Here is a 19643-nt window from a genome sequence, read left to right on the forward strand (position 1 = left end):
CTGCAGGGAGAGTGATTAAATTCATCAAAGATACATTTTATTTATTTAACTCTACTAAGAGCTGTTTCTAATGGGTAAGACTATTTTCTTTATTAAAAATTTAGTCCGGGGGGTCAAGACAGGAAGCAAATACACACATTCAAAGACATGGTTGCAGACAGACAACACAACAAGAGACGAAATTGAAAAGATGTGCCTCTAATTCTGTTATTTTGGATTTTAAAGTATTTAAAGAGATTCACTACTGCAAATCCAGGTTGACAGATGTAATATATCAGAGGTACCCTGTCTCACTCTTTCTCACTCTTCTCCCACTTCCTTTCAGAGGTGGAAGGCCGACATGGCATCGCTCATACAGATGGAAAAACTCAGACTTTCAAGAACCAACTTAACAAAGAAAGTCTCATCTACTTGGGAGCATTTCTTGTTCTGCTAAAAATGAAAATGAAAAATAAAATACTGGAGAAAAAGCATTTAAATTCATTCATTAAACTTCAAGCATCATCTTCTATGCTGCAGGTGCAGAAGACACAAAAGCCCCTTTGGTATTTTCCGGTACTTTCAGGTCCCCCAGTCACCACATGTTACATAAACACACATCTCTGGACTATCACCCTCACACACAGCAGTCTCCACTTTATATTTATGTTCCCTGTGAAACAGCACTTGCTTTTTTACCTTTATTTTTTTATCTTTCACCAATATACAGAGGCAAATTCCTTGTATGTGTGTAACATACTTTCTAATAATGACGATTCTGATCTGTTGAGTCAGAACTTTATACTGAACTTACGGGAAGCATGGCCAGTTGTCACAGGTCACTTTTTTACATTAGAAGAGAAACAATTTCCAAGAGCCAGTAAACAGCACAAGTTTGTTCTTACCTGCATTAAAAGCAAGTTTCAGCTATAGAAGTATTCAGCAGCCTGTACAAGACTTGATGCACAGCAGTGTCACCACCTTAAAAAAAAGAAAATTCTTACAGGTTTTGACCCAAATTATTCATATAATTAATGAATAACCTGACAACCTATACCAAACTCCACTGACAACAACAGTCAGTATAATGTAGTATAATTCAATTGCACCTCTAAAATGATCATAAAGTTGAATCAGCACCTCTGTAAAACAATATAAAGATTTAAAGCTTCACAGGTTTTCTGCAGGTTTCACTAATAGACCTTTTTAATGTAATTTAAAACCTGTTTCACCATCAAACTGGTCTGAAACCCTTTAGGGATGTTAAGGCCTAGAATTCATTACATAGTGCAAGAATTTACATTTGTATCACAGCGCTTCCCACCTGTACAGTACATAACAATCACAGGGTTTTGACCTGAACCTGTCCTGTCTCCCTCTCCTCTATGACTACAGCAGAAGTTAACATAGTTCCTTTAATACTTATAATATTATAATCAGATTTACAGTCCTTGCGAAGGGAAGTTCCCTCTACACTGTAAAATAATCACACCGAGCAGAACAGAAAGTGTAGAAGGTGAGAATTTATTAAAAGAACATATGTACATGTTACAACAGAGAAGGGGTTTTTTGTGTTAGAGGTTATAGGAACAAAGAGATGACGAATACTTTTCTAACTGAAGACGAGCCTTGTGGAAAAAACAGCAGGAGAAATGAGAAAAAAAAAAAAAAAAAACATGAGTCCAAAAGAACAGGACGATGATTGTTCTAATGCTACAGGGCAGGGTTGGCAGCACCAATCAACAGGGAATAATCAAAACACTATGGATCCATTCTAACCTCACACATAATGAGTTCACTCGATGGTTTTGGTACTTCAAACAAGCTGGATGAGTTTCCTCAAATGGTCCATTTTCAATCAGAGCAGAAAAATAAAAATGGAGGACAGAAGGGGGGTGTGTGGAATCCTGCTACTTGAAAGTAAGAGCCAATGACCTCTAGAACGATCCAACCTGAAACTGGCCAAACCCTGATACATACAAAACATCAATAGCAGCAGGTTTTATCTAAAAAAAAAAAAAAAGTGGCAAGTTCCACGTGTTGCCTCCAAAGTGCTCCGTTACAAACACAGACATCGTCAGTTCTCGGACCCTCTGGTACCCAGCATCAGGCATTTGACAGGCAGTAAGGTGCACACGGCGACGGTAAAGTACATTCACACTGAAGAGAGCTTCACTGCAGCTTTGATCTGCTGCCAACGGACTTCGGCTTTGTCGAGAGGGGGGAGGGGAAGTGCAAGGACAGAGAGAGAGAGCCTGACGTCTATGCTAACTTAAGGAATGACAGAGTGTAAAAGGTACAGTAACTACCTTCGAGGAATGAATAAAATCCGTCTGCAAAAGGGCTGAACTATATTGGTAATGAGAGTCTATCGAGATGAGTTCAAGTTCAGTGTGGCAACAGTCTACAGCTTCAAACTGGGCCGATGAGCCCAACACCGTGACTGACAGGATTCTCCTCAAAAAGAAAAACAAAAGACCGTTTCAACCGAACAGGTCTGAGTAAAGGTCCGTGAGCTAACTTCCTGTCAGGGCGGAGTAAAGTCTCAGTAGATGGTGAGGCTGACCGACCGATTCATCTTCTTTCCGATGAGTCTGGTGGTTCTGGGGTTGGACTGGACTGTGGAGCGGGTCAGGATCCTGTCTGTGGACAAAACCTTCTCCTCTGCTGCAGCCCTGGCCAGCTGGGCCTTCTTCAGCTCCCTGAGGAAGACAAAGAAATACAGTTAAGCTTTAACAACATCATATTTAAGACTTTTGCCATTTTTTACTTTAAAAAAAGATTTTAAAACTTTGCCTAATATGCTGCGACATTGTGATCTTACTTTTGTAACAGGGCGTTCTTGAACTTCTCTGCGTTGAGTTCAACTCGGAGCTGATCTGCACTCATTCTGGCAGCGGTGAGGAGCACCGGGTGTTTGATGAGGTCAGACGTCGATGGCCGCCTGGTTGGGTCGGGGTGGATCATCAGCTGAAATACGAGGAAAAGCGGTGCATAAGATTACGCCAGAAAAGGAAAAGCTACTGAAGCAATAAGAAACACAAGAAAGTGCAAAGTCATCTCCCAAGATGAAGAAGCAATCTAGCTTATCAGTTAAATCTTATTCAAAACAAAAATCGAGACAGTGTTGACCGTTACCTTGAGGAGACTGAGAAACTCTGGAGAAAGCACTTGAGGGATGGCGGGGAGTTTTCCCTGTCGGATCTCGTGCCACTTGTCTCCATTTGTGGGAAGAGGCTCGGCCCCCGAGGCGCTGACAACAGTCAGAGCCAGAGCAAAGATGTCCGCCTTTGTCAAGTTGCTGTAGTCCTGAGGAGAAAATAAGAACAACATGGGGAGGTTAGGGACTTTGTCTGAAGCTCTACTGGTTCAAAAGTGCAAGTTGTTTTTGAGCAGAATAACAAACCTCCTGTAAAACTTCATTGGCCAGGTATCTGCTGTCACCCTCCTCCACTTGTGGATTGTTCACTCGTGTCACATGACCGAGGTCACCTGAACAGGGAGCACATACAGAGCAGATTTTAGACTCAAGTACAAATGATTACAAAGAGAAGACTTTTAAATGCAGGGAGTCATCGTATAGAAACTGTGGACTCAGCTTACCGATTTTGTAGACAACGCTTGTGGTCAGACCGTCATCCTCGTCACATTCGTCGCAGCTCGCTACGGATTTCCGTGAAATAAAGATGTTACCTGGTAAAAAGACGATAAAACTACCATTAGTTTCTGACCGGAAAACATCAACAATTCCTGATTCACCATAAATCTACTGACAACTACAATTACCACCAAGTAAGTACTCACTGGGCTTGATGTCCATGTGCACCAGAGATGTAGAGTGGATGTACTTGAGTCCTCGTGTGACTTGTAGCAGCAGATCTTTCAGCTCCAGCTCCGACAGGTAGCTGAGCCGTCTGTAGTTCTCTGCGATGACGTCTGACAGCGTGCCCCCGTTGCAGTACTCGTTCTGGATGAGCATGTGGTCGTCCTCGGCCCAGGCTGAGTAGTAGCGCACCACGTGGGGGTGCTGGCCCAGCACGGCGTGGGCATACACCTCCCGTAAGGCGTTCTGCCTGTGGAGGAGGGGGAACAGATTGTTTTAATTACGGTACGTCTGGGACGAGTTTTCTAGTTTAACTGTAGAAAAAAAGGTGCCTCAAGCTTTTCTGGTAAACAACTTTTATTGACTTGCCTGTCCAATTATACAAAGGAGCACATGGGTGACTGGGTACATTACAATCAGCACTGAGGGAAAGTTTCATTAACATCTGTCTGTGCACCACTGTGAAGCGAGTGGCTTTTATTTCGAGATGACTCATACTATATGGTTCAAAATAAGATAACCAAAAAATTAAGATAATTTAAATTCAACTTACTCGTCTACTGATCCCGCCAAAGGTTTCTTTGATCTCTTGATGGCGTAGATGCAGCCATCGAGTCTTTTCACACACTTGAACACAGCTCCAAACTCCCCGCAGCCGATCTTCTCCAGCTCGAGGAACTCGGAGGCGTACCGGGACATCATGTTGCTTTCCATCATGGTGATCCTCTGCAGGCAGAAGAAGAGTTTTAACATCATATTTGAAAATAAATAAATACAATTTTTCTAACAGACTCCTGTCAAATCACGAGACTTGTTCTCCAGTTGCTTCACAAAGGACATCAGCATAACTATTGAAACCAAAAGGTTCTGTCTAGTTTTAGTTGTAAAGTTTTCTCAATGTAGAAAAGGTAAAAATAATTCTGATACTAAGCAAAAGTACCAAATATTTTCTTTGTCCTGTGGGGATTTCCATTGGTTTTCTATTTTAAAGTGCAGTAAACTTGAATAGCTTTGGGTTTTGGACATCTTGTCAAACAAAAACAACAATCTTAGGACATCTGTTTGTGCTTTGGTGAATGGTGGGGGTGTTTTTCATTATTTCCTGTCATTTTAAAAGCAATATGATTAATTTCCTAATTTTTTTTTTTTTAAAAAGCTGAAGTTCTGAAATAAAGTTGAGGTGAAACTTCCTGCAAAATGTAAGTGTCTGATTAAAAGACATAAATCAACTATATTCCTGACTGTAAATGTATATTGTACTGTATGTAATTAAGGCTAATCACATAAACATATAATTACCTTGGATGGTGGGAGGACCTCCTCCTCTCCTTCACCGTCACTTGCCTCCATGTCTTCCCCACAGGAGCTGAAAGATCAAACACAACAGTGGGTGTTGGTTAGCATTCTGTACAGCAGGGGGCAGCACAGAGGGGCTTCACAAGCACATGGCAGAGTTCACCAGTAACCATGAGGTCTTGGTCCTCAGCCAAAACCCCTGGTCTTAGTCAACGGCTTTAACGTATCTGGTTAGTATAACAATGGGTTTCATCTGTGTGCAAGATAGCAGCTAAAAGGGTGTTCAACACTGCTCTTAGTATGTGTGAATAACTGCTTTTTCATTGCTGCAATGACAAAGGTGTAAAGTTATCACATGTTAATTGACCAGGGTGGGAAATATGTAACCTAAATATTGACTGCAGCTTGTCTGCTTCCACACCCACTTTGGAAAAGGACGACAATCACTAGGGATTTCAAATACATCACTACAGATGAATGTATTTCTAACTAGTCTAGGAAAACATCTGAGAGACATACTCATTCCAGTGTGCCCGTTTCCTGTTGTTTCTCTGCTGTGTGGCAGACTGGATGAGGAGGGAGTCGGGGGTGAAGGGGTTAAAGTTGACCAGAGGGGTCTGCTGTCTCCTGCTGCTGTCTGTGATTGACTTTCCTGAAGGCTCCACATTCTTGAACAGGGCAACTCTCCTGCTGGAGGATCCCGGGCCGGAGCCTCTTGCTCTGGACAGCAAACTCTGAAAAAGACAGATTTCAGACAGAAGCCTTGTTAATTAAAACAGCATACACAAAGTTTTAAAAGGAAAACAGCTTGATGGCACATAGAGAGTGTGATTACAAATGAGCCTGATCATTGTGAGATAAAGTTTTGTGGTATATCTAGGTTTAAAGTTAGGTGTTTAAAAGTCAATGCTGTGTAATGCAGTAATCACTGATAAAAGACATGCCCAGACATATAGCACCAAGTCACTAAATCATCTGGCTGACTTGACTACAGTCAGAGCATTATGCAACAAGTAGAGTTGTACATTAAGTGGGTCACTAGGTCGTTAACTGACACAGCAAAGGTATCCTCTGGAATTCAAAAAATTGAACTGATTTGTTTGTATAAGCTTGGTGTTGCTTATTTTCGCAGATTTTCTCTCCAAACCAACACATGACAAGATCCACAGGGCAGCCAAAACAAGGGTTGCAAACTTGTTAAAGTAACTTTTGAGACATTAAAAGAAAGAAGAAATTAAACTTAATAGTTCCCGTGCATGTGTTTTTTTCCCTGCAAGATCACATGTAGATAACCAAAATCTGCTTTCATGTGATCGGTGGCACTTACAAAAAGTGTGTAAATTCAGCCATTAATCGCCAATAAACTGATATTTTTGGTACATAACGTTGATCTAAGTTATTTATAGATAAATACTAACCTTTGGTGTGTGCGGTGTGTCAAAAAGCCTGAGTTTTCTGAAGGTTTTGTGCGGAGGTGTGTCGGGACAGTCTGGGATCGGGGAGCTGGATCCTTCCCCGTCGTCCTGGACGTAGGACCGCTCCGGTGACCCCCCGTACAGCCGAGAACTTTTCCTCGGCGACGGCGAACAGTTGGCAAAGATAACGCTGCTCGGGGACCGCAGGTGAGACGGTGAACCGAAGCTTTCCTCGTCCCACAGCTCCACGTCGTCGTCCCCGCCGGACTGGTTCAGGGGGCTGCTGCCCCCGTCCAGCCGTTTGTCGGCGGTGTCCCGTCGCACTGGCATCGGGGAATCCATCTCCGTGAAGCCAGATTCTCCACCGGTGCTGTTGTTAACATCCTCAATGGGGTCGTCCTCCCCGTCGCTGGATGTGAACTGTAATTTCTGACGAATAGGCCGACTTTTCGGGGAGGGGGATCCGTGCCGATGGCGACTGTAGCTCGACATTTTCAGGATTTAAACCCCGGCTTCGTCGACGGGAAAAATCACGCGGTTGGACCCCCACTAGCTTTTCTCGCAAAAAACACAAATCTAGCTACTTTTAACTACCTTAAAAGAAAGGTATTGGTTTAAAAAGTGTCCAAAAACGACTGCAAAGCGCTTAAATGTCCATTAACATCTTAGAAAAAGTTAACGTGTTTGCTAACACTTACACGCCCATCCAGTGCTGAGAAATGGCCCCGGAGTTAGCTTGTTTTCGCCGTAAGAACAACGTCCGAAGTTGGCGTTAAACTAAAAACAAACACCAAAACTACCCGGTCCGGTCGAGTATCGGTATCCGTCACCACCTTCTTGATTGCTCACCGACACAGAAACACGTCTTTCCGCAATAAAACCAAACCAATGTTTACAAAAAAGTTTGAATGAGTCAAGAACTGGCTTCTTCCTATCACGCGCGTGGCAAAGGACTTCCCGCGACCGTTGGTCATGTGGCTTCGGGCGGCCAATCAGAACGCGTTTCGAAATTTTGAAAGATGGGCGTTCCAGAGAGCGTTCGGGAGGCGTTACGTCATCGGTGGCACAGCAACAATCTGGCGCGAACGACGGAGTCACACAATTACATTCCAGACAATGCACCTATTATTTAGACGGTACGATCAAAGAAGTGACGATAAGTAAAATGATCAAAGTGAAAACCGAAATTTAACCCCATCCCGTTACGTATATACGAGACAAAGTGCATCTGGACTGATTTTATGGTAATAAAAATAGTTTACAGTGGTTAAAATGCCAAACCACCACTTAAAAATCATACTTAAAACCGCACGGCAAGAATGGATTAGAAACGGGGCAACTGCCCAGGAGCTCCAAAAGCCCCCTGGTTCACCCCTTATAATTTCTATCTGCCTAATCTGATTAATCAGTAACAGAATGAGTTCAAACCAAAATGTAGTTTTAAAACCTGAATTGTTTTAGTCTATAATTGCTCATTTATAATTTTTTCTACGTCAAGTAATAAACAAACAAAACCTGGGGCAAGGTATAATTATCCCATGATGTCAGGCTGCAATAAAATGTATTTATTTAAAATTTGGTCTAACAATCATTCAGTGTATTAAGTGTCATAGACCCATCATTATTCTCTGAAGCCCAGCTGAACATATTTGGCATTTTCAATAAAAAAAAAAGATTTAAAGTATTAAACAAAAATGTTGCTAATATATATTCCATCAATATACTCATCTAGTCATTTCAATTCTAGACTACTGGCTGGTTTCCTGGTGTAAAATAATGAAACTGCCATGTACAGTGAGGGGTCAATAGGGGCCCACAATTATAATAGAACTACATCTCTTACTTTGTTCTCTTTGTTCCTTCATCAATCTTCATTACCAAGTACGGTACAAAGTACAGCCATATTGTACTTAAGTACAGTAGTTTCAACTATTGTTAAATTCTAAAGGCAGCTGTATGCTCTGTAGGTATTTTTAGCTTTAAAGCAGAGCAAATGTAAAGGTGAACAAAGTTTAAAATCACATATTCAAAATCAATTAACCACACAATATTTTTTTTCTTTTTTTATTATTATTAGAAATAGCATTAGCTGTACACTGCACTGTGCACTGTGCACCATAAACATTAGAAAGCATTTTCCCCCCTCCCATCTTTTTGGTCGAGGGACAAAATAGCATAGCAGAACTCCAGTTATCAAAATCCTATGTACACATAAAAGCTAAGTTCTTTTATGGAAAAAAACCACGGAGGAAGACACGATTTCTCTCGTTGATATAGTCCAATTGAGATGGTTTTGATCCTAAATTATTGTCCATAATTAGTCCATCAATCATCCAGGCCCGGCGACTCTCCTTGCTGTATTCTTGATGCTATTCTGATGGCTTCCTCCAGCGAAGGCTGATCACTGAGCTGCAGAGAAAACAATGCTCTTAATACAAACATTGATCAACATACTGATATCCTCTCTCAATCGATCAGTGCTACTGATTTAATCTATTTACTCTGCCATCCCTTTGAAAGACAATACTACCTCTGACTGTGACTGAATGTGTTAAAGTGGCTGCTGAATTTCATTGATGACTGTCACATGGTGGTAAAAGGTGGAAAAGAGTGTTTGCTTTGTAATTAACATGACAGAAGGAGCAGAGGGGGGTAAATGGAAACAATGTTCTTCAGGATAAATTAAGGTTGGTCATCAGACCTGTAACCTTTGATGCAGTCATAGCCCCTCAGGGATTTTAGGCACAAATAGTTAATATATTGTTTAAATTTAACATATTTAACACGTTTATTTTTGAATAGATAAAACATTATCTTTTCATGTATTAAATCTGTTTGACGTAGAGATTACCAATGTTGGTCATTACATAATCACCTGGTCACCCCACCAATGGAAAACATTGAGTCTAATGTATGGAAAGTTCCACTAATTTCCTCCTGCTTTGGGTGACAAGCTTTTATCCTGGTGTCAAAGCAAAAATGAAATAAAACCACAACACTAAATGACTTTTGATACAGCACAGACTTCCTTTTTTTTCCAGAAAGCGTGGATTACATGTAAACTCACACATCCTGTGGTTGTTAAGTTTCGGTTTAGTTTGATCCCTAATCAAATGCACCAGCAGGAAAGCAGAGACACACCTACACCCCCTGAGCTGATCCCCACCTACCCATGATTTTTAGTAAAGCATTTAGGCAAATAGCACCAGGGTGGGATCTAGGGAGTGATTACGTGGGAGGACTAACTTAAGTACCCGCTAGTCCTTACCGAAACTCCTGTCAGTATCACATAAAACTCCTGTCAGTATCATATAAACAACAGACCACTGAGCACAGTTTTCAGCAAAAACAAAACAGAAATGGAGCAGACTTTAGGATCAATATTCATCTATAGCTGAACTTGCATTTAAACATCATGGAGTGGTGAATGTACCCAGTCTTCTTTCGTCATAATTCAACTAAAATTCGCAGATTGGAACTCACCCCACCTGTCTATTCACTCCTATGGTGTCGTTCTACCAACCTGCACAGCAATGTGAGTGCCGTTGGAGGTGGCCAGTAATGTGACAGGATGAATGTCATCCTGTTCTTGGCTGTAGCCTGCCTCCTCTACAGTTTGGAACGAGGCCATGTCGGGTGTCATGATGGCCACCTGAGGGAGACAGAGACATGGCACTCAAGTCAACCAACTGCTGTTACAAATCAATAAATGACCACATTTGAGGCCATAATAGAGGTCCAACAGAGAACTGGTTGTGCACCACAAAAGATTAAATGTCCAACAAAAACACTGTTGTGGTGTGCCTGTTTGTCCAGTTTATAACATTTTAAGTAAAAGTAGCTGGTCTCGTATGTTCTTTTTTTCTAAATTTGAGTTACTGTGACACAGTGAACACTTTTGTCCTGAGCTTTTATCTGATTATAGTCAACAGTCAAATGTTGTGTTAATGCATAACAGTAAAGTTATGCATTAACACGTCACACAGCGTCACATGAAAACCACTCTAAACTGGAAAAACCTGACATTATTCTATACAGACAGTCTACACAGAACTCAGACAGTTATTTACCTGTTCATCTGAGCCGTCTGTTGTTACCATGGTAACCGAGTGAGCACCTTGCGTTGCCAGTTCGTGGGCTGGGATGGTTATGGTTGTGCCTTCTTGGGTTACCATGGTGATTGTGCCACCCATGGCTTGTAAGTCTGCTTCAGAGATACTGACCTGATGTGAGACACAATACAATACAGATAAAAGAACATTCACTTTTACAGTAAATCATTCTGGCACCTTTGCAGAACACAGCCATATTTTTGTTCTGGCATTTTCTCTTCAATTATCTTTAGTATTTGTTTAATAATTATGCTGCCTTATTCTTTTTTAATACCAAAATACATAATAAACACAGGGCACAAGAAACCACTGTGCTGGAAACATGAGACTATTCTAGAGCAATTACAGATGGGTAACAGCCTAGATTAGGGCTGCTGGGCTTGTAATGAAATGTTACTTTAGGGCTGAGTGATACTTAATCAAGTGAGAAAGTAACCATGGAGATTCCGAATATAACAGTTGAAATGTTTTTTTTTTTGCAGAAGGTAAAGTGAGATTATTTTTTATTGGACTGTACATGCTGAGTTAATGAACTTTGGCGTCCTCATATGTACAGATATCACCACATTTCAGTACAAATCAATGAATGAAAATTAACAGGGGTATTGTGGTATTTATGCAACTTTATTTCATATTACAGATTGGATGATGGGTGTTTCTTCTGACTGCATGTCACTGTCAATTAGGCAATTTCTTTCCAGCAAAGTCTGTTAGTAGACCTTTGATTTCAGATTATTTTGTCACAGTACAGTAAGGTACAGTTGCGTTATCATCAGTGCCTGGCTGAGCTGAATGCTGCTGTTCCATTTGCAAATAATCCCCCCATCCCTGGGACGTTGGACCCCTGAGTTTATCTTGCCAAGTTTGAGCTCTGGAGAAAAGGAGTCTGAACTTGGCGTATTCTGGACTGAGACAGGACTTAAATTCCTCTGATTGTATGGAATGTATCCACTATTTGTGATGTCACTGCATTCCATTACCTGCTGCTGTGTTCCGTCCTCCTGTGTTACCAAGGCAACATGCTGCTGACCAACCATGTCTGAGCTCTCCACTGGAACCTGCTCTGAACCAGAGTCATCTGCCTCAACCACCGCTGTTGTGTAGCTCACATTAGGGTCGTCAATAGCATCTGAATTAAGATTGAAAGATTTTGTCAGCAGCATTTGAGACAGTGTTATTCCATTTATTCCAATGTTATTTCACATTCATTTTCAATCTATGTATATTTCCTGTATATTTCACACTGTGCACATTTCATTTCTAACATTTTTGCTGTAGTTTAGTTTAACATTTTTCTTTCATTGACATATATTTCTGCTCACTATGTCCAAGTGTTCTAATTGTTGTTGGCACATTTTGCAGCTTCTCATCTTCAAGACATTTACTGATATCCAAGTGACTCTCTGCTGTTTCTTGTGGTTAACAGTCACACACAGGACCACAATGAATTATTTTGTAATTTTTTTCTTTAAAGATTTTGGAATGAAAGTTGTCTGTTACAATTCCCCAAAGTCAAAGCTGACATTTGAAAGGCTGTAACCACTGATTTCTTGAGTTATCAAATAGCTGCTGATGAATTTTCTGCCAATTACAACACTATTGACAATTATTTTCATTATCACTTAATGTTCATTCATCATCTTACAGCCAAATTTCTGTATGTTGTTACTTCAACACTGACCTGTTGGTGGTTCAAAGTACGCCTCCTGCTCCTCCTCGATGGGCTCTGTGTCGTTGTGGGCTGTGCGTTTGTGCATGGCGAGCGTGGAGATCTGTTTGTAGGTTTTCCCACAATGGTTGCAGTTGTAAGGTTTGCAGGGTGTATGAACAACATGGTGTTTGTAAAGGCTGGAGTATTCTGTGAAGCGCTTTTCACAGCCAGGCACTGTGCACACATATGGTTTCTCTCCTGGTGAAACAAGACAGTAGTCAGACAATGAGTTTTGTTTGTTTATTATTACTGTACAGAAACTGTTAAATTTATTACAGTGGTGTACAGCAACTCAAGAATTACTCCAAGCCTCACTTAAGGCTTGGTACAGGTGCTAAGCTGGAGAGTGCTGCTTGCTGATTCATTATGAGTTACATGGAACAGACACAATAAAATAAATGAAGGACTCACCGGTGTGAATCCTCATATGGTTCTTGTAGTTGGTGGCACTGGCGAAGGATCGTCCACAAGTCGGCTCCGAGCAGTAGTACGGCCGCTCGCCGGTGTGTGTTCGGATGTGAACTTTACGGATATTAGAGGTGGTAAACGACCTGCCACAGCCTTCGATCGGGCATTTAAAAGGCTTCTCTCCTGCAAGATAAGAAATGGGATGTCAGGAATTAAGGGATTACCATTCCAGCTCTGAATCTCCAAAACTTCTCTTAACATTTTTTAGTGTTTAAAAGAGAATTCTGATTCCAAATCAATTCTCAATTCAATAATGATCAGCTATATGTGTAAAAAACTTGACTGTGAGCTCCCTCTAATTGTCTATATCACCCTAGAGATGACAAAACTGCAAAAATCATGTATTTCATAAATAAATAGCAACATCTTGGCATCATGCCTCTCATGATGACCATGTGCTTGAAAACTCCTCCAGCACTTTGGTGGCTCTCAGGGAGAATTAAACCCCACACATTCATTCAAAAAAACCCTTGCAATTTGTTCAGCCAATCCTGGGACTGTGCCACAGTCTGTGTTGTTTCAAAAATCAGGCGGTGTAAAACAGCAGCCTGTTAGTTTTGGCTAAAAGAACATAATTTTAGCGAAAAAAACACTGAGTGACTTCGTTATTGAACAAACAGCCTTGAGGCCAAGTGGTGGTAGGAATTATTTTGGCTGTCAGACCTATGACACATATATGAGACTTTAACACACCTTCAGGCTGACAGCCTGTATGTTGCAGCAACATTATGACTGGTCAGTGAGTGTCTGGGTGTGGCAGAGCACCTGTATGAGTCCTTGTGTGCTTCTGAAGGTCTCCAGAGGTTTTGAAGGACTTGCAGCAGTTCAACTCCTGACATCTATATGGCTTCTCCCCGGTGTGTGTGCGTGAGTGAGATTTCAGTCCATACCCTTAAAGAGCCATAAAACAGAGATTGATTCACTAACATTCAATTAAACCCTTATTCCTGTTCCCTTTTTTCCTGGTATTTTCATCAAGGTGTTCAATTAGAACATTATAGCAATCAATAAAAGTGTTCTGATGTGTTCTGGATCTCTTTCTACTCTGACTTATGCAGCCTGGAAAAAGATAATAATAAATATGTGTAAATTGTTTTTAATAAATGCATTAAAGTGATGACAATATCTCGACAGCTACCTGTTGCAAACTTCTTCCCACAGCCAGGATAGTCACAGACGTACGGTTTGTCTCCCGTGTGGGAGCGCTCGTGTACCTGTGAGAGGCACAAACAAAAAAATGTAGCAGTGATGCTAAAAAAACCCAGACAAACAAGTAGTTAACAGCATCATAGGAAGATGCTGCAAGGAAACTATTGTCTTTAAAGAGTCACACACTTGAGTAGGCACAGGCAAAGCAACACATGTACACACAAACACAACCACAACACCCACACTTACCTTGAGATGGTGGGCAGTGGTGTAGAGCTTTCCACAGCCCTCGTACTCACAACGGAAAGACTTCTCTCCTACGTTTGAGACTCTTCCTGGCCTGTTGTCTTGACCCTGTAACACAATCTGAAAGAAACATGAATTAGATTTCAGTGTTAAACCTGAACGAAGGATGAAAAGTGATAGAAGAAATACTCTAGAAAAGATACTCTACCCGCATGTGGACGCCATTGTCTGCTTCCACTCTGCTAAAGGACCCTAAGGGGTTTTCTATATTCTCCACCTGACAGAGGAGAGAGGACACTTCCTATTACAGCATATACTATCAGAGATATCTAGATCTGAAAAGATAAAACCACAAAATCTAATCCATTCAACAGGTTAACATCAATACAGTCTGCATGCTTCACAACATATTATCTATATGTTGTGTCAGTGCAGAATTTTTCCAAAGCAAAAAAATAACATGTAAAAGAAATGTACAGGTATATAGAAATCTGGAAGTATTAAATGCGTCACTGACGTAGTAAAATTTTAGTAATCAAAAGAATATATATATATGAAAAGTAAAAAAGGGTTCCAGATTTATTTGACGCTACCACAGCAGCAATAAATTATTCCAAAACAAGAGGAAGAAGAAGAGCTTAAATTAAAATTAGCCTACAGGACAGTGATGTAGTACGATCTACCTTGGTGGTGTACTGTTCCAGCACGCTGATGGTCTCTGGGTCGATGGCCGTGGCCTCAGCCTGCAGGTCTGCGATGGTGCCGTCAGCCTGGATGGCCAGGATGGTGTTGGACTGAGGCATGTGCACCGTGTGCTGGATGTAGGCTGTGCTGCCGTCCTCCAGCTGCACCTCCTGCAGGCCGCTCTGGTCATATGCATCTGCACAGAGACCAGGAGGAGGATGTGGAGAGTGAAATCAAATGAGGAAACTGGGCTCGGGTCCAGTATAAAATCTGAGATGGCTGTTTGCTCAGGGAGGATGGATGGTTTTATATATATCTGTGGACAGAGTAACTGCTTCTCGGTACAAAGTCACTCAGCTGTAAGACAGGACTTATTAAAAACAGGACTCATGGGTGATCACAGTTAACTATGATTAATGTACTGTACATCTCTAAATCCAGTCTTTAAATCTCTTTGATCATTTTTATAATACCCATGAATGAACTGTAGACAATAAAAAGCCAGACACAAAGAATATTTCTAAATGTTTCAATGATCTAAAACACAGCAGTTGACAATGTGTTTTGAAGTCCACTCCCTCAGATTACAAGTCTTTGTAGAGCTGCCAACATGAAGCCAATTTCAAGGCTCATATGAAAAGGAATTCATTATTAAAAAAATAACAAAGACCAGGTTGGTTGTAAAAGGGCATTATGGAATCAAAGTAAGGAAAGCCAAAACATTAAATTATTCTCATCTTTTTTTAATTTCTCTTCTTTGCTCGCATCTCTCCTTTCACTTTGTGTGATGTTTCCAGTTTGATTTTTTAAAAATAAATAACTTGCAGAATCAACATTCATATCTGGATTACTCTGCCATACTCTACATTGGTGCAATTAAATAAGATTACTGACAGAAATGTTATAACATGTTTGGAAAAAAAAGAGATGAAAGGAACTTAAACACTGTGACAAAATCAAGCCATTCAGTGTTAAACATCATTTACCTTTGGGTGTGTGAATGTAGGCTGTGGTTCCATCTTCTAGTTGAACTGCCTGTCCATCTTCGAGCTGTAAACTGTCCCCTCCTTCAACAGAAAAAAAAACCAAACAAACAGTAATTAATCTCTGCTCTCACTGATTTTCTGGACACCTCTCTATATGCTGTGTCATCGAGATTAAATAGAAATAAATTACTGTTTCCCATCAAACTCTTGCACGGGTTGTGGGTGGTTTATCAGAACACAATAGAGTACAACAAGAACGCTCTTCTCTCTGTCTGGAGATGCTGCAGAGATTTGTGCTTTACCTGTTTTAGGCATAGACACGTGCTGAACGTAGGCAGCGGAGCCGTCCTCCAGCTGGATCACCTGCCCGTCCATGATCTGTCCATCTGAAAACGAAGCTTTGGAGTCGTGTTGGATGTACGCGGTGGATCCATCCGCAAGAGTAACAGCCTGCAGGCTCACTGTGTCCATGCTCTCCATCTGATCGCCATCTGGGGAAAATTATTTTACAATGGCCATACTTAAACTGTCAGCTTAAGAAGTAAGAAGATCATGTTGTGGCAGATGTGTTATTTAACAAAGGGACAAGAGAGGAGAAAGATCTGATACTAGGTGGAGAACTCACCTGTTTGGATTTTACTCTTCAAATTCAGTGTTTCAATGAGGATGGAGTGAGATGTTTATGACTTATCTATAGTTTTAGTCTGTATTTGTACTTCTTTTTGTGGTGCGAAACTTAAATTTGCCCAACTGGCTGGATGCCCGCCCCAGGAGGCAGCGCTGTAGTCTAATGTTGACACTAAATGGTGTTATATGTTCAAGTGTGGGAGCTCACCTGCCACCGTCACGGCCTCTGTCAGACAGAGTGTGACCGGCTGCCCATCTGCATCGTGAAACTCTGCCATTCCCTGCGAGTCCCGGTTTATCTGGGCCAAGAGCATGCTTTAGCTGCTGGAGTGACACATGCAGGAGACACATTTGAAACTTGCACTGAGGGTGGAGATACTGCACAAACCATGAGAGCTAGTGAGCTACTTTACATGTTACAAGTAATTGGTATGTACAGCCAGCATACAGATCACTTCCAAGCCAAGTTAACACTCAAGGGGACTCAGAAATAAGTTAGTGGATTCCCTATTAACCCCCGTTCCTCCCACATGTGCTGTATGTGGAGTTTTTCTAATCTGAAATACTCAACATATTTCTGGACATGTTGTGTGATAATCTGATCAAACACATTAAGGAACGTGCAACATATGAGCTCAAAAATTAAATAATGATTGTCTTAAGACTAGATTTCTACACAGGTGTTATCTTCAAGTCAGTACCTCAAGTTCAAACAATAAAGCATCAGCATTTTAAATCTTTATTTTCTATAGTTTACCATAGATTCACATGAGTACATTCTGTGTCTTGATTTATGTTAATGTTTTGTACTTTAATAATGTACACTTATTTTTGAAAATGCTCTTTACTCCTAAAAATGGATGAAATTGATTTTTGATTGTAGTTGTCATGTGTGACAATGTTCCAAATAAACTTATTTAATAAGATAAATAAATAAAGCATGACCATGAATAGCTTAAAGCCCCCATACATTACAGATGCAGTTACTTAACAATATTAATATCTTTGGATTTTGGACTGTTGGTCAAGACAAAATAAGAAGACATGTTGACTGAATGAATTTTCACTATTTCCTGGCACTACAGGCCAAACGACTGACTGAGACAATAATCAACAGATTAATAAATAATGAAAATACTCATTATTGCAGCCCTATAACTCACACACCTTAAAACTATGCCATCCAGTACAACCCTGCAATAAATCCTACCTTCACAAAGGTCATAAAGTTTAGCTTGTTTTGAAACCGATTAGTACTGCACTGCTGCTGAACAGCATTCAGCACCCCATTCAAATCAATGAGGGTAAAACTGACACACCCCTTGTATAATGCAATACAGTTCAACAGCAGCACAAAATTGATCATAAAGTTTAATTAAAACCTCTTTATAAGTCTGGAAACAAACAGCCAGAATTATAACCTTCATAAGGATTGAGGGATGAATGAATGATTGCATGACTGTTGCATTAGACTGCATTAATTTTAGCTCGGTCTTCCTAATAAACTGACAAATGAGTGTGTAAGCACGAATCTGAAATAAGATGAAGATCTTAAAACTGGATTTCAGCACAGGTACTCGCTTCAAGTCAGGGCCTCAAGTTCAGTTAATATGCCACTGGCAGCTTTAAAGTCCTTATCATGTCAGTAATTAGTGCTTTCATGATACATAATCCCATACACACGTCTATAAAATTATAAATTTAAAATATGTTTTGTGGCTCTGAGGAAGTTATCAGTTGTAATAAAGCATTGTTTACATCTTCCGCTGACAAATAAGCGTTAACTGTTTTTATAACTGATATAAACGACCGGCATTTGAGGGCTTTTTCAGGTAGGTGTAAGCTGTATTTTACTTGTTTTTATCTGACTGGGCTCTAATGTCAGTGTCGCCGTTGTTCTGTTTTTTGGCGCTTGTTGATTTGAATGTAGCATATGAGGCTAGCTAGCTAGCCGCGATGTAGCACAACTATGACTTGCCACATTTGTCACTGTGAAATGAAACATTATATGACTAGAGTGATAAGGCGACTGACTTGTCAGGCCGATGCCGGCCGGTTAGAGCACTGACAGGCATGTTTGAACGATCAGATGCGGCTATAACGCCCTGTCATAACGGAGCTAGCAGGTTAGCCACCATGCTAACTGCGGTGCTAACTACGCCAACCAGCGCTGTCACGACTTTTTAGCGGTTATCATCAAACTACTTCTCAAAGATCACCAGATTTACAAACGTACAGCTGTTTGTAGCTAGTATCTTAAGTCTCGGCTGGCTGTGTGTGGCAGCTGGATGGGTAGCTAGCTGCCTCCGTGAAGCTTCAAGCCGTGAAACTAGCGACGCAGTTCGGAAACAAGACCGGGGAACCACTAAGCTAAGTAACGATAACATAAGCATTTTGACCCGCTGGATGTCACTTTATTTGTGCTAAATCTGTATTTCTCAGGCGTCTTTCGAGTCCCTGTTGAAGCCTGCCGCCCCCAACCCTTCGCAGAGATGGCTGTGGGAATAATGCACACTGGGTAAAAACCAATTTATAAACTAACCTCCGAAAAATTTCCAACAATTCCTCCTGTTCGACCACCATGCACCAGTGCAGGAAACGCTCCGCGATGCCCTCACACCGGGAACATGTACGCCAGTAGAATCCTCCGGCCTGTTCGCCCCGCCCATTCAACACATCGGACGCTGTGATTGGCTAGAGACTCGCAAATCTCATTCTTATTGGTCACTTAACATGTCTGTCATTCACGATTCGACGCTTGCGTTGCTATTATTCATGTCCCCGGGCCCCTTCCAGACGCCATTCCGCGTCGGTTTTCGTATTGTCTCAGGCTTTGGACTGAAAAAGCGAAGCGTCCTCGCTGTAAATAAATATTTAAACTTCAACACAGGGCGACGGCTGACCGACACTGTGTATTCCGAGTCGCTGTGTGCCGCAGGATGTGGTTAGGTTTGATTTTTCTGCGACGTAAACAGCGACGTGTGGTGAGGTTTTTCGGCCTCCATGTTGAAAACAAGGCGATGTGGGAAAAAACTGAGGGAATGTGGGCAATGAAGTGAAGAGGAGGAAATGTCCGGCTGACATCTGTCAGACAGTGACACAAAACACTAAATCTGGAATATCTGAAATAACATACAACATACAGGC

At 41.2% G+C, this 19643-nt stretch overlaps 2 protein-coding genes across 5 annotated transcripts; both read right to left on the reverse strand.

The window, feature by feature from the left end:
- Nucleotides 1-1487: 1487 nt before the first annotated feature.
- wee1 (WEE1 G2 checkpoint kinase) lies at nt 1488-7490 on the reverse strand. The gene is made up of 10 exons (XM_018693550.2): nt 6517-7490; nt 5618-5832; nt 5102-5168; nt 4356-4528; nt 3784-4052; nt 3583-3672; nt 3386-3471; nt 3118-3288; nt 2804-2949; nt 1488-2681 (listed from the first exon to the last, which is right to left on the reverse strand). Exons 1-10 carry the CDS (start codon nt 7003-7005, stop codon nt 2525-2527), a joined length of 1863 nt encoding a protein of 620 aa, XP_018549066.1. The 5' UTR covers nt 7006-7490; the 3' UTR covers nt 1488-2524.
- A 1071-nt stretch (nt 7491-8561) lies between these two features.
- znf143b (zinc finger protein 143b) lies at nt 8562-19483 on the reverse strand. Of its 4 annotated transcripts, none has more exons than XM_018693545.2 (15): nt 19039-19483; nt 16705-16817; nt 16172-16360; nt 15870-15950; nt 14883-15079; nt 14408-14476; nt 14203-14319; nt 13943-14018; nt 13570-13695; nt 12748-12927; nt 12307-12534; nt 11606-11754; nt 10584-10736; nt 10037-10165; nt 8562-8922 (listed from the first exon to the last, which is right to left on the reverse strand). In XM_018693545.2, exons 2-15 carry the CDS (start codon nt 16808-16810, stop codon nt 8839-8841), a joined length of 1884 nt encoding a protein of 627 aa, XP_018549061.1. In that variant the 5' UTR covers nt 16811-16817; nt 19039-19483; the 3' UTR covers nt 8562-8838. The 4 variants fall into 4 exon arrangements, with proteins under 4 accessions (XP_018549061.1, XP_018549060.1, XP_018549064.1 ...); XM_018693544.2 differs by having other exon boundaries at nt 16705-16820; nt 19039-19482; XM_018693548.2 differs by having other exon boundaries at nt 8776-8922; nt 9997-10165; nt 16705-16820.
- Between the last annotated feature and the right edge of the window lie 160 nt (nt 19484-19643).

This window comes from Lates calcarifer, linkage group LG10 (genome assembly GCF_001640805.2).
Source record: "Lates calcarifer isolate ASB-BC8 linkage group LG10, TLL_Latcal_v3, whole genome shotgun sequence".
Classification (NCBI taxonomy): domain Eukaryota; kingdom Metazoa; phylum Chordata; class Actinopteri; family Centropomidae; genus Lates; species Lates calcarifer.